Raw genomic sequence first — 13,002 nt, forward strand, 5'->3', positions numbered from 1 at the left:
GGAGAGAGAATGTGGGAGAACCGAGGTGCGTCGCTCGGTCGCTCGCGCCCTTTGCTGCGCCCCCCTTTCTCCCTCGCTCCTCTCCCTCGTTCGTCTCACTCGCCACCACCACCGAGTCGCCCCGTCGACCAGCACCCACCAGCACCCGGCTCTCACTCGCTCAGCCGTACCGCTTCCCACCCCCTCCCCTCTCCCCGCCCGTCCCCTCCCTCGTTCAGCCGGCACCCCCTCGTCCGTCGTCACTCGCCGCCACCCTCCACCATGCGCACCTCTCTCACCCTCGCCGCACTCGGCGCCTCGGCCGCCCTCGCCCCGACCGCCCTCGCCCTCTCGTACCAGACGGGCCACTTCAAGCGCAGCAACCACCCGGCCTTCGCCGAGCGTGCTCTCGCCGAGGCCGCCGCGGCTGCCCAGGTCGACAAGCGTGCCGAGCCCGCCGTCAACCAGAGCAGCGGCCTCGCCAAGCGCCAGCGCTTCGAGCGCAAGGTCCGCCGCGGCGAGTCGTCGTCGTCGTCGGCCAAGTCGGCCGTGTACGAGAGCACCGCCATCTGGTGGGCCACGACCGGTTGGGCTGCCACCTGCGGCGAGAACACGAGGTGCGCCCCGATCTTCCTCCTCTGCACGCGGCGACCGACGCGCACGGGGCACTGACACTCGGTCCCTCCTCGCGCAGCGACGACGCCATGATCCTCGGCCTGCCGCTCGCAGTCTACCCGGACATCTCGGCCGCCTCGCCCCTGTGCGGCACGCCCGTCACCGTCACGGCCAAGTCGACCGGCAAGCAGATCACGGCGAGCGTCATCGGCGCCTCGAACCGCGACGACTACACGACCTTCTCCAAGGCCGCCTACCTCGCCCTCGGCGGCGACCTCGACGTCGGCATGCTCGACATCGAGTTCTCGCTCGGCGACGAGACGGCCGCCGAGGTCGTCCAGTCGGCGTCGGCCTCCAAGGCCTCGGTCTCGTCGCACAACGTCGCCTCGTCGTCGGCGGCCCCGGCCCCGGTCGACTCGTCCTCGTCCTCGTCGTCGGCCTCGAGCTCGCCCGCCGCCGAGGCTGCCGACAACGTCGAGCAGGACAAGCCCTCGTCGTCGTCGGCGGCGTCGCCCGCCGCTCGCGTGCCCGCGAGCACCACCTCGGCCCAGCCGACCACGACCGCCGCGCCTAACACGAGCGCTCGCCCGACTACGACCCAGCCGGCCATGACGACCAGCGCGTGGGACTCGGACGGCTACTCGTCGTCGTCGAGCGCCGCCGCCGCTGCCGCCAAGAGCAAGGCCGACGCCGAGTGGGCCGCTTCCTGTGCGCCCCTCCCTCTTTCTCGTTCCCTATACCTCTCTCAAGCGTGCGACTGACAATCTCGACGATGCGCAGCTTCGTCCTCGGCCGAGGCGTACCAGATGTGGGCCTCGTCTTCGTCCGCCGCTGCTGGTCCGTCTACCCGCCTCCCTCGCGCCCTTTCTTGAGCCCCGACTGATGCTTCCTTGCCACGTTCGCAGCCTCCAAGGCCTCGGCTGACGCTGCGTGGGCTGCGTCCTCGTCGTCGAGCGCCGCCGCCGCCGCCTGTGCGTCCCTCCTCTCCCTTCCTCCTCCTCTTCCCTCCCTCTCCGTCTCGTCGTACAGCTCCCTGACGCTCGTACGTGTCACACACACAGCCTCGAAGGCCGCTGCCGACGCTGCCTGGGCCGCGTCGTCGTCGTCGTCCGCCGCCGCCGCCGCCAAGGAGACCTCGTCCTCCGACAGCGGCTCGTCCTCGGGCGGTTCGGGCAAGGTCTACTCGGGCGGAATCGCTACATTCTTTTACCAGCACGGCGTGGCGGGCGTGCGTCACGAGCTCCCTGGGTCTTTCTCGCCGTCCTCGGAGCCGGACTGACCCTTTTCGCCCGCAGAACTGCGGCAACGTCAACTCGGACTCGACCCTTCTCGTCGCGCTCCCGACCAACACCTATGCCGGCGGTTCTCACTGCGGACAATATGTGCAGATTACGCGCACGGCCACCGGCCAGTCGATCAAGGCCCTCGTCGCCGACTCGTGCCCGACTTGTGCGTCCTGTCTCTCTCTCGTTCGACCGTCTGCGGCGAGTACTGACACTGCGTGCGACGACAGGCAACAACGACTCGTGCCTCGACCTGAGCTGGGGCGCGTTCTCGGCACTTGGCGGCACCGAGAGCATGGGCGTCTTGTGCGTCCCCTCGTTCCCTTTCTCGTCCTCCTGCGCCCTCGCGCACCGTCACTGACTGTCACACTCGTCCCCCTTGCCCTCCCTACCTCTCGTACTTGCCGTGCTGGTCGTCGCCGTCGTCGCCCTTTCCTCCTCGCCGCCGTCCTCCCTCGCGCCCGACGCACACTTCCCGCCATACAGCGACATCACCTGGGTGCGTCTCTCGTCTCTCTACTTCTCTCCTGCGAGCCCTCACTGACCTCGTCTCGCCCTCGCAGCAATTCGTCTGAGCTTTCTCGGCGACCACCTTCCCTCCCCTCTTTCCGCCCTCTCGCCCTCATAGACACTCTCTTTCCCTACCTCGATACCCACTTTCACGACCTCCCGATTCGATCGTCGTTCCGCAACCGTTGTCTTCCCTCGCAAACCCCACGCCCGTCGTCGGCGCCTCGCGCTCGTTCGACCGCAACCGCCTCTTCTTCGTCCCGCCGCAGCAAGTCTGCGCGGCATCTTTCACACCCGGCCTGCCTTTCGTTACACCCTCTCCTTTCGCCGCTGTCGTAGATCGCCAGCCAGTGCCCTTCCTCCTCGTTGCATCGCGATCGCCTCGCACGAACGGCATCGTCCGAGAGCCTCGAGAGCTTCTCTCTTCCCTTGACACGGTTCGCCTCTGGCGGTCTCGCATCTCTTGCTTGCTCTCGGCACTGCGACGAGAACGTGGCGTGAGCTTGAACGAGAGCGAGACGCAGCGTCAAGGTCGGCGGCTCGTGCACGAGCTCGACCTTCTCAAGTCGACGCTGCCGGTTCTCGAGCGCTTTGGCAGCTTCACCTGCTCAAAGAGGGGCTCCCTCTCGATCGACGAGCTTGTCGCTCTCTTCGAGCTCAAGCTCGGCTTGCTGCACGCTGTGCCCGGGTGCGCCGACCTCGTCCGCTCGTCGGCGGCGCTTTTTCGTCAAGGCGCGCCTCGTTCTGCAGCTCCACATGCTTCTCTCGCATCTCTCGGGGCAGCAAAGAGACACCTCGCGCAGTCGAAACGAAAGTTGCAGCTCTCCCGCAGCTCTCCCTCGTGCCCGTCTCGACCCCACTCTCGCTACCAGCCAACGCGCCTCGACTGCGGGAAGTATCGGCTCACGGGCACGCTCGTCGTCGAGTCGAGCTCGCCCAGGTCGCCATGCGTCGAGGGCCGGTGACCGAGCGAGAGGACGGGAGGGTGTTCGGCCTGGTGCGCAACGAGAGCGGTCAGGCGGCGTGCGAGGTGTCGAAGGGGGGAAAAGGGAAAAGGCACGCACAGGCTGCACAGGGCGCGCGTGGGCCCAGCTGTCGGTACCAGGCGAGTCGAGCGGAAAGATCCTCGCGACCTGGGCGAGCTGCAAGGAGAAGAGGACGGAGCGTGAGCCAAAGGGCGGCTGTACGTCCTCGGCGCGAGGCAGAGGTGGCGAGAGACGCACGATCTGCCGGTCGGTGCGCTCGTGGACGTGGCGAAGGAGCGCCTTGACCGTGGCGGCGGCGTACCACTGCTGCGTGAGGGCGAGCTTCGGGAACTCGAGCGTCCACTCGGCGCCGCAGAACCTGTCGAGCACGCCCTTGAGCTCGACGACGGCCTCGGACGCGTCCCGCGACTCGTAGAAGCGGAGCAGCCACGTGAGGCAGGCGACACAAATCGCGTGGCCGATGTCGCCTGCGCGCAGCGTACCGAGGACCTCGTCGAGCTGCGAGACGGAGAGGCGGCGAGCGATTGTCAGGGGCGCGCACGAGCTCGTGTGGCAACGGCCCCGAGAGAGCCGCAGTGGAAGGGTTGGGGAGGGAGGGAGAGGGAGTCGGGGACGTACTTGATCGGCAGCGTCGAGCGCTTCTCCGTGCAGCGCACGGTCCTCGCAGGCCTCGAACAGGAGGTCGCGCAGTCGAGCGACGGCGGCAGCTTGCTGACCTGGGCCGAGGCGCGACATGTAGACCTCGATAGCGGCCTGCGCGACGCTGGCTGGCCCGAACACGAGCGAGGCGGGCTCGTGCAGGAGCGCCCACGCCGCCTTGACCGGCACGAGATGCCGAACGCGGGCAGCGTTGGCCTGCTCAACGCGCTCCTGGCCTTCTGCGATGAGCCTGTTGATGACTGCCTCGGCGGCGTCGAACGAAGCGCTCAGGTCGCGAGGATGGGCTCGCAAGTCGTAGAGCACCCTGCGCTCGGGGCCGAGCTTGTGGCGCAGGTCTCTGAACGCCTCGAACTCGCGCTCGTCGATGGGCGCGTCGTAGAGCACGACGAGGTGGTGCAAGAGCGTGTTGAAGCGCCGGACGGGGTCGATCTTGAGCGAGGTGAGCTGCGAGGGGAACGGCAAAAGGGGGTCAGTCAATCTCGCCAGAAAGGCGGGCTCGATGGCGCAGACGACGCACAGCATGTCGATGCGCAGGCGGTCAAAGCTGATCTGCGTGATAGGCGAGTCGGCGACGGCGAGAGAGAACGAGACAGAGAGGCGGGCTCAAGCAGACGTACAAACTTAAAGTTGCGCTGCGCGGCGGCCCTCGTGTCGCAGTAGTGCCCGAGGAGAAGTTCGAGCGCGCGCTGGCGCTTTTCGGGCGACAGGATGCCCCAGCATCGAGCGAAGGAGGCTGGTGCCCGGGCGATCGCCGTATTTTGCGTGTGCGCGGCCTTCTTGCGCTCGTACTCGTCGGGCGTGCACTGATCGCGACTGCGCTTGTCCGACGGGACCTTGAAGAAGCTGTACAGTTCCTTCAGCTGGCGGAAGAGCTCGTCGCTGGGCTCAGGCTCGGGCTGGCTGCTCATGACGGTCGGCGTGCGGCGGTGACGGAGCGATGACGAGGTGGGCGAGCGTCGAGTAGGACAGGACGGAGGGAAAGAGCAGAAGAGGACAGTCGGGAGCCGGGCGACGACGGGAAGAGAGGAGACGAGAGGACTTGGACGGACGTAAGTGCGGGTCCGAGAGCCGGCGGCGTCCTCGTCCGTGTCCTTTAGCCGCATTGAGACAAAAGCGAGAGCCCAGCAGGTCTGCTCGAGCGTTCGCTCGAGCCGCACGCGAGGCTGTGGCTCGGACGCTGCGCCGACGAGCCAACGCAGAGGAGGGAAGCCAGCAGGCCGCGCGAGGGCGGCGAGGACGAGCGGGTAGGCTTCCGGGGAGCTACAGCAGTGCGGGAGGAACCAGGCAGCACAGAGTGGCCCGGCTGAGCCGTGTGGGAGGAGAGCGAGTGCGCCCTCGCACGCTCGCGGCGGCGTTCGGTGGCTGTCGCTCCTCGCCCGCAAGGTGCAGCCGCAGAGGGTGCAGAGTGCGGCAAGCATGACCTTGTACGGTCTGCACAGCTGCCTGATTTTCTCGAGAGAGCTGTGAGCCGACGTCGTCGAGAGCGAGCCGGCCCGTCTCGACTCGTCGTCGTCCTCGTCCCGCTCGTCCACCAAGCACCATGTTCGCCCGTTCGTCGCTCGTTGCCGCCCGCGCTGCCGCCCGCCGCTCGCCCGCCCAGGCGCGCTCGTTCCACGTCGACAGTGCGTCCCCCTCGCTCCCTCTCATCCTCCTCCGCCGCCCTTGCGCCTCATCGCGCTCTCGCGAGCCCTCGGGCGCACTCGAGACCACCGCAGCTGACCTGAACACTGTCTCGCAACAGACGTCATCAACAACACGACGCCGTTCGGTGCGTCGCCGCCTCCCTCCCCGAGACTCGGCCGGCCACGACTCGGCTCTGACACGCCCACACGCCCGCGCAGACCAGACCAACGGCACCAAGCTCGCCATCTACATGGTCGCCTTCTTCGGCGGTGGCTTCAGCATCCCGTTCCTCGTGCGTCCCCCTCGTCGTCCTCCTCGCGCCGTTCGCAGCCGACTCGCTGACCTCTCCCTCTCCCCTCGCCGTTGCACACAGGCCTCGTGCGTCACTGTCTCGCCTCGTTGCGCCTGCCACAGAGCGGCGCCACGCCTCGCTTGGCACTGTCGCCCCCTCCCGCGACGAGCACGAGCTGACCTTGCCCTCGTCCCCTTACCTCCTTCCCTCGCGGCCTCGTCGTGCGCCTGCCCTTTTCGACTGCGTCACTCGCGGCAACAGGGCCTACCAGATGTGCGTCGAGGCCCTTTCTCTCGGCGTGGATACGAGTCGAGCGTGCGACTGACCTCGAGCCCCTTGTCCTCGTCTCGCCGCAGCCGCAAGGCGTCGGCATAAGCGCTCGCCGCTCGCCGTCTCAGTTCACGTGTCGCGGTTCGGAGGAGCGAGAGGGGGCGGGCAGGAGGCTGGGTGGGGTTGCATCGCCGTGGTTTCGCCTGGACGTTGTTCGAGAGCTCGAAGTGAGAGGGCGCGACTGGCTCGCATGCGATCTGCGAGTCGTGGCAGCGTGTGTGTGAGAGTGTAGCGAGCTGGCAGAAAGTGGTCCTGTCCGAGCCTGGCCTTGGTGCGAGTTGGCTCGTGTGGTGGTCGCCTTCGCCTCGTCGTCGCCGTCGGGCTGCCTCTCGCCCACCCACCGCACGCCGTTCAGCACGAGCGGCAGCCGGCTCGAGCTGTGCAAGACCGCCACAGCAGCTGCAACAGCGCGCATCGGCCCTCGTTGGCGTCCACGTCGCACCTCGCCCTCGTCCGCCCCCACCTCGCCCATCGTCCCCCTACTCGCCATGCCCCGCACGGGCCAAGGGCAGCACCAGGACGGCGAGCCCGAGCCTCAAGTCGAGGTGTCGCTCCAGCTCGCGACCCACCCGGTGCTCGCGACCCCGCTCGAGCGCACCCTCCGCCTGAGCCGCACCGCCACCATCCTCGACCTCAAGCACCGCATCCGCCACGAGTGGGACGGCACCCCGCTCGAGCAGGGCGTCACCGTCACCAAGGGGGCTCGCGTCCTGCGCGACCAAGAGTCCCTCGACGCCGCGTTCGAGGATGAACTCGCCGTGCGTCCACCTCCCTCCCTCCTCCTCTTGCCCTCGTTTCCTCTCGAGCCCTGACCTTTGCCCCGGGCGCACAGACGACCCCGACACCTCCTCTCGTCCTCAACGTCATCGTCCGCCCCTCGGCCTGGTCCACCCCGTTCACCTCGACCGCCGCCTCGACTCGCTCGGCCTCGCCCAACCTGTTCCACGACGCTCCCCTTCCTGCCCAGGCCACCCCGCAACGTGGAACCGCCGCCGACTCGCCGGCACCCTCGTCCGACGTCGCAGTCACCGGCTCACCCGCCAGGTCGGTCGAGTCGCCCTACACGCCCGGCTTTTTCGACACGGCCGCTGCCGCCTCGACCTCGGCGCCGGCCACGCCCTCGCCCTCGGGGCCCCTCCTCGTGTCGCCCACCCCGAGCGGCACGGGACCGCGCACCGCGTCGGCGACGACGAGCACGGGCGCCGCTGGGCCCTACGTCGCCTACCTGTCGCACCTCCAGCGCCTCGTCCCGCTCCAGCGCGCCCTCCTCCTCCTCAACCTCCAGAAGGCGCACGCCTACTACGCCAACGTCGTCGCGACCGGTGAGGGCGACGCGCTCGTCGAGGTCGAGGCGCTCCTGCTCGGCGTCGGCCTGTGGGACTCGGTCGAGGACAGGGTCAAGGCGGCCGAGAAGGAGGCGGCCGAGGCGGGCTCGCCAGCTCTCGAGGAAGAGTTCAGGGTCGTCCAGATTGGGTGCGTCCGCTCTCACTCTCTCTTTCTCTACACGAGCCGGCCGACCTGACGAACGTCGTTGCGCGCAGCGGCCTGCCGTACCTCCTCCACACCCCTCCGGCGCTCCTCGCCCGCGCACCCTCCCCTCCCTCACCCTCCCTCGTCCGCGCCCGCGCCATCCACGCCCACCTCACGACCATGCTTCAGCTCCTCGTCACGCTCGCGCCCGCCGCGCCCTCGATCGCCCACGGCCGCACCGTCACGGGCCGCCCGACCCAGGCCGCCGTCGCCGCCGCGCAGCAGGTCCTCGCCCGCGCCGGGGCCGCGCCGGCCGCATTCGGTCACGGTCCGCAAGGCGACCTTGTCGGCGCCCTCCAGCAGGGCCAGCAGCAGCGCCGCCGCGCGACCCTGAGCGTCATCATCAACCTCGAGGCCGTCTTTTCGCTCCTCGTCCCGCTCGTCCTCCTCAGCGCCAAGCTCGGGTTCTTCCTGTGGCTCTTTGGCCGCAACGCGTCGCCGGGCAAGCGCCTCGCGCTCGCCGTCATGGCGGCGCTCTGGGTCGCGTTCGAGGGCTGGGGCGTCCTGAGGCGCCGCCGGGCGCAGGGGAGGGACCGCGACCGCGCCGAGCGCGAGAGGCGCAGGGCCGCGCGCGCGCAGGGCAGGGCGCAGCAGGCTGCGGCCGTGGCCGCGGCGGGTGCGGGTCAAGGCGCGGCGGCGGCGGCGGCGGCGGCGGGCGCGCACGGACCGGCAGCAGGCGCCGACGTCGCCCGCCCGGGCGCAGCGCCCGCCGCCCGAGCAGCTCGTCGCCGGGTTCCAGCGTCGCGCCTGTCGCCCAAGTACTGGCTCAACACGCTCGCCGCCGTCGGCCTGGTCGCCGAGGCGCGCGAGCTCGGCCTCCAGCCGCGCTACATTGCCGGCCGGCCCGTCGCGCCGCCCTCGCCGCACCCTCCCGGTCCCGTCCGCCGCGCCCTGCGCAACATCTTCGTCGCCACCGTCCTGTTCGTCGCGACCCTGAGCCCCGAGGTCGAGCGCAAGCGCCGCCGCGCCCTCGACAAGCGCGAGCGCCTCCTCGCCGAGCGCCGGGCGCGCGACGGCCGCGACCGCGTCGCGCAGGCGCAGCAGCGGCTCCGGGTCCAGCAGGGCGCGCTCCACCGCGCGCCGAGCGGCGTCGAGGTCGCGCTCACGAGCGAGGACGACGACAGCCGGCAGCCGAGCCGGGCGGGCACGCCAGGACCCGGCGCGAGGGCGCACCCGCTCCGGCACGAGGTCGGGCCCTCGGCGGAGGCGGCGGTTGAGCGTGAGCGTGCAGGAGAGGGCGAGGGAGCGGGCGACGGCGAGACGAGCGCGGGCGAGCGCCTCGAGATGGACGCGGCCGGCCTGCGCAGGCGCCGCATGGCCGCCCTCGCGCAGCGCGAGCAGGCCGCCGGGCGTGCTCGCGTGCCCGATGCCGAGCTCTTCCGCGACGGCGGCAGCGAGGCGTACAGCTCGGCGAGGGCGGGCGCGCCGGGCTCGAGCACGAGTGCTGGGACGGCATCGAGCGCGCCGCGGCTCGGCGAAGAGGCGCGCACGACGACGCTGTCGCCGCCAGATGCTGTGGCGCCTCGAGTGCCTGCGCTCGTGCCCGTCGCTCCCGCTGCGGCGACAGCGCAGCCGCAGGACACAGTCGAGCGCGAGGTCGACCCGGAGGAGGACGACGTCGCCTCGGCGTCGGGCGACGGGGCGTCCACCTCAGGTGACGAGGCCGGTCCCGCAGCTGGCGAGCAGGGTGGGCGGATCCGGCCGGCAGGAGCAGAGGCAGACGAGGTGGACGAGGTGGTCGCGCTCTTTTGAGAAGGCGCCGTCAATTTTGCAATCCCTCTTTCTCTTTCAGCTCGTCGTCTCTCGATGGCTCGGCTCGAGGAGAGGGAGGCGACAGGCTTTTTTCGACACGCTTGCGCCGACGGGCCGGCAGCTAGCTCTACGCAAGTCCGAGCCGCCGCTCGAGATGGGCGCGCTCGACGGCGTCCTGCGCGGCCGCCGAGAGCGCTCGCAAACCGATCATCTGCGAGGGACCCCTGTGCGTCAGTCGCGACATGATCGATAGGGAGAGAGAGAGATAGGGGCGGGACGCACGTCGGGCGAGCCGGCAAGCTCGCGCAGCAAGGTGGCGAGCCCAGGTCGCTCACACTGCGAGATGTCCTGCACGCTCGATGTCAGGACTCGGTATTGTCGATGTCGTGGCTGAGAAGAGAAAGAGAGGACGCACAAGAAAGCTGCGCCGCTCGAACTTGGGCTTGAACGAGTTGTGCATCGGGACGACGTCCTGCGCACGGACCTGCTCGTCAGTACGAGCGCCGCTCGAGCGCCGAGAGACGAGAGGGACGCACGCAGTTGTCCTCGCTGCGCATCGAGCGTAGTGCGCAGAGCTTGGCGGCCTTGCACGACGGCGTGTCGCACTTGGTCGCGCTCGTCGGGTGACCTCGCAGCGTCCTGGTCAAGTACAGCTGGAAGGCGGACCTGCTCGGCGTGGTCGTCAGGTCGTGGTCGTGCGTCGTGCGACGAAAGAGAGATGGGAGGACGAGACGCACTCGTTGACCTCGAACGCCTCGGTGAGGCGGTGCCAGAAGCGCGCGTTGAGCGGCTCGCGCGCCGGGTGCGGCGGATCGAGGAAAGCGCCGTAGCTCTCGCGCGCCGAGTAGTATCTCGCCCACTCGGGGCCTGCTTGGTAGGTCGACGAGGAGCGATTGGCTGCGAGGGGTGCGAGCGTCGGTCGAGAACTCGATGTCGAAGAAAAGGTGAGGACGGACCGATGATGGGCACAAAGTCGACGACCTCGTACGTGTCAGGATCGACGTCGTACACTCGGAAGACGGGGTTGCCGGACGCAGGTGTGAGTGCCCCGCCGATGAACGAGATGGCGGTCGCCGTTGCCGGGGAGCGGTCCGAGTAGTCCGAGTAGCCGATCTCGAACTCGTCGCGGTGGCTGCGGGAGCGTCCTCGTCAGTGACTGAGTCGAGCGACGTCGTCGACGAGGAGTAGAGAGACGCACCTGTGCCCGTAGAAGTGTGCCGCGATCGTCCGGTGGTACCGCTGAAAGATCTGGCCGGCGTAGTTGCTCTGGTCGCGCAAGGTGTCGGTCTTGCCGAACGACATGTGCCCGACTGTAGGGACGGCGAGTCAGTCTGTGAGGCTCGGCGAAGGAGACAGAGGGGAAGAGAGACGCACTGATCCATGCGCGCTGTCCGGCCTGCTCGGCCTCGTCGAGTTCTCGAGCGAGCCACGTCAAGATGCCGTTCGGGTCCCACACAGGCGCGTCCGAGTCGTACAGCCAGACTGTCGACGAGAGGAGCCATCAATCGAGAGTGGGAAGAAGGAAGGGAGGCGAGGACGCACAGTTTTGCTTGTACCTGTGGCTCAACTTGGGAAGGTCAGTCTCGTCGACCTCGAGAGGGCTCGAGGGGAGAAACGAGGCGACGCACCACAGGTTCGTGTTGAGCGAGATGATCTTGAGGCTCGTGCCCGGATGGACCGTCGCGTAGCACCCGCTCATCGTCCTCACCTGCTCTGCCGCCGCTCGCCCGACCCACTTTTCCCAATCTCGCGCCGCGAGCTCGTAGACCCAGTCGACCGACGAGGCGTTGAGCGCCGTCGAACGCGGGAAGCCGTTGACGGGAGCGACGTCGTGGTTGCCGAACACCGGGTACGAGCGGGTCGGCAGCGAGGCGTGCCAGCTGTGCATCTCGCGCTCGATCTTGGGGCGGTACGACTCCCAGACGGCGTCGTCCATCGCGTCGCCCGTGAAGATCGTGAAAGAGCGATTTGGCGCAAACCTGCAGGTGCAAGGACCGTCAGAAGGGAACCGCGATGGACCTGAGGGCTGCCGAACGAGAAAACGTACTGCTCGACGGCCTGGAAGACGCTGTCGACGAGAGCTGGCGGCGAGTCACACTGTGAAGGGAGAGTGTCACTAATCGTCGAGGAGAAGGAGAGAAGGAGAAGCGCCGCACCTTGTCGGCGCCGTACTGCGGGTCAGAGTCGCTGTCAGTTCGCTCGTCGAAAGCTCGAGTCGAGTCGAGAGAGCGAGACGCACCGGTCCAGCTGGCTTGCGAGCGTGCGCACCGACTGACTGAGGCCCATAGTTGCGGCAGCAGATGACCTTGCGACAGTCTGCGTCGGCGCCGACCTGGGGAAAGAGAGCGAGGTCAGGGCCACGGTACAGTCCGAGAGGCGACGGGCGGCTGACGCACTGTGTACTCGCGATCGACGTGCGTGTCAGAGATGTGCACGACCTGGAACGGCTCGCGACCTTGCGACATCCACTCCTTGACGCGACGAGCGGCGACGGCCGTTTGTTCCGGCAGGATCTCGCTCGACGACGCGCTCGAGAGCGAGAACGGCGGGTCGGACAGGTTGACCTTGTGCGGCGTCGTGTCGGGAAGTGGGCATAGACCAAAGATGCTGGCGCAGAAGCTGTTGAGGGCGAGCGAGCTGGGCCCGACCGAGCGCAAGACGTGCGCGAGGATCGGCGCCTGCGTCCCGACGGCACCTGCGCACACGTCGGCGTCCTGGATCTGCGGGAGGACGTCGTGAGCGTTCGATTCGGGTCAAAAGAGCGTCGAGGCGCGAGAAACAGGGACGCACGCCGAGCGTGGAGCAAAAACCCGTGGCGAGGTCGACGAAGCCCTGGTCGCCCATCTCGGCGAACTGCTTCATGGGGCCGAGGAGCGCGAGGCAAGCTGCACACGAGCCCGTGTACTCCATGCTGTCGACAGCTCGCGGGTCGAACGACAGGTAGAACCCGACAGCGACGACGAGGACGACGCAGAACCAGCCGGCGCGCTCGAGCCGCTTAGACCGCGTGCGCAGGCCGCACCTCCTTGCCGAACCCGCTGCGTCTCGAGCGTCGACGCTGGCGACAGGTGACCAAGGACGCTGCCCGGACGAGTACGGCCGAGGCGAATCGGCGACGGCGGCGAGTGAGGAGGCGACGGGCAGCAACGCCTCGTGCGAGGTACCGTTCTCGTGTCGCTCGCGCGAGTGCTGGAACTGGCGGCGCAGGAAGGCGAGGGCCATGGCGGCGGCGGATGTGACGGTGAGGGAGGTCGAGCTTGAATGCGTTGACGAGGGCGGTGCTCGCAGCTTGTAGCTCGCGGCGACGGCACGAGGCAGTGGGCGCAGGGCACGAGGGGCTCGCTGCAGGACCGCACTGTAGCAGAAGCAGCCAGCGTAGCAGCGCGAGCATGGGGAGCGACAGGTGCGACGGCGAGCTCGAGACGGACCGGAGTCGGGCCGC

The 13,002-nt window shown here is 68.8% G+C and overlaps 5 protein-coding genes across 5 annotated transcripts; 3 read left to right on the plus strand and 2 right to left on the minus strand.

The window, feature by feature from the left end:
* Nucleotides 1-261: 261 nt before the first annotated feature.
* On the plus strand, nucleotides 262-2,781 carry RHOBADRAFT_54669 (uncharacterized protein; the record flags this gene model as incomplete). The annotated part of the gene is made up of 9 exons (XM_018417441.1): nucleotides 262-596; nucleotides 674-1,302; nucleotides 1,375-1,431; nucleotides 1,500-1,565; nucleotides 1,656-1,822; nucleotides 1,890-2,043; nucleotides 2,108-2,183; nucleotides 2,364-2,376; nucleotides 2,441-2,781. 9 exons carry the CDS (start codon nucleotides 262-264, stop codon nucleotides 2,450-2,452), a joined length of 1,509 nt encoding a protein of 502 aa, XP_018270159.1. The 3' UTR covers nucleotides 2,453-2,781.
* Nucleotides 2,782-3,252: 471 nt separating this feature from the next.
* Nucleotides 3,253-4,941, minus strand: RHOBADRAFT_45408 (uncharacterized protein; the record flags this gene model as incomplete). The annotated part of the gene is made up of 6 exons (XM_018414601.1): nucleotides 3,253-3,381; nucleotides 3,452-3,529; nucleotides 3,611-3,871; nucleotides 3,992-4,477; nucleotides 4,544-4,582; nucleotides 4,651-4,941. 6 exons carry the CDS (start codon nucleotides 4,939-4,941, stop codon nucleotides 3,253-3,255), a joined length of 1,284 nt encoding a protein of 427 aa, XP_018270160.1.
* Nucleotides 4,942-5,573: 632 nt separating this feature from the next.
* Nucleotides 5,574-6,323, plus strand: RHOBADRAFT_45409 (uncharacterized protein; the record flags this gene model as incomplete). Its single annotated transcript, XM_018414602.1, has 6 exons — nucleotides 5,574-5,655; nucleotides 5,775-5,801; nucleotides 5,875-5,948; nucleotides 6,071-6,096; nucleotides 6,210-6,221; nucleotides 6,305-6,323. 6 exons carry the CDS (start codon nucleotides 5,574-5,576, stop codon nucleotides 6,321-6,323), a joined length of 240 nt encoding a protein of 79 aa, XP_018270161.1.
* Nucleotides 6,324-6,766: 443 nt separating this feature from the next.
* RHOBADRAFT_54671 (uncharacterized protein) lies at nucleotides 6,767-9,599 on the plus strand (the record flags this gene model as incomplete). Its single annotated transcript, XM_018417442.1, has 3 exons — nucleotides 6,767-7,036; nucleotides 7,111-7,751; nucleotides 7,820-9,599. The coding sequence occupies 3 exons, from the start codon at nucleotides 6,767-6,769 to the stop codon at nucleotides 9,558-9,560; spliced, it is 2,652 nt and encodes an 883-aa protein (XP_018270162.1). The 3' UTR covers nucleotides 9,561-9,599.
* Nucleotides 9,600-10,051: 452 nt separating this feature from the next.
* Nucleotides 10,052-12,470, minus strand: RHOBADRAFT_37989 (uncharacterized protein; the record flags this gene model as incomplete). The annotated part of the gene is made up of 13 exons (XM_018413480.1): nucleotides 10,052-10,226; nucleotides 10,298-10,457; nucleotides 10,517-10,692; nucleotides 10,759-10,870; nucleotides 10,935-11,042; nucleotides 11,103-11,116; nucleotides 11,189-11,539; nucleotides 11,608-11,657; nucleotides 11,717-11,731; nucleotides 11,800-11,892; nucleotides 11,957-12,007; nucleotides 12,053-12,280; nucleotides 12,351-12,470. The coding sequence occupies 13 exons, from the start codon at nucleotides 12,468-12,470 to the stop codon at nucleotides 10,052-10,054; spliced, it is 1,653 nt and encodes a 550-aa protein (XP_018270163.1).
* Nucleotides 12,471-13,002: the final 532 nt, after the last annotated feature.

Source organism: Rhodotorula graminis (assembly GCF_001329695.1).
Source record: "Rhodotorula graminis WP1 unplaced genomic scaffold RHOBAscaffold_9, whole genome shotgun sequence".
NCBI classification, from domain to species: Eukaryota; Fungi; Basidiomycota; class Microbotryomycetes; order Sporidiobolales; family Sporidiobolaceae; genus Rhodotorula; species Rhodotorula graminis.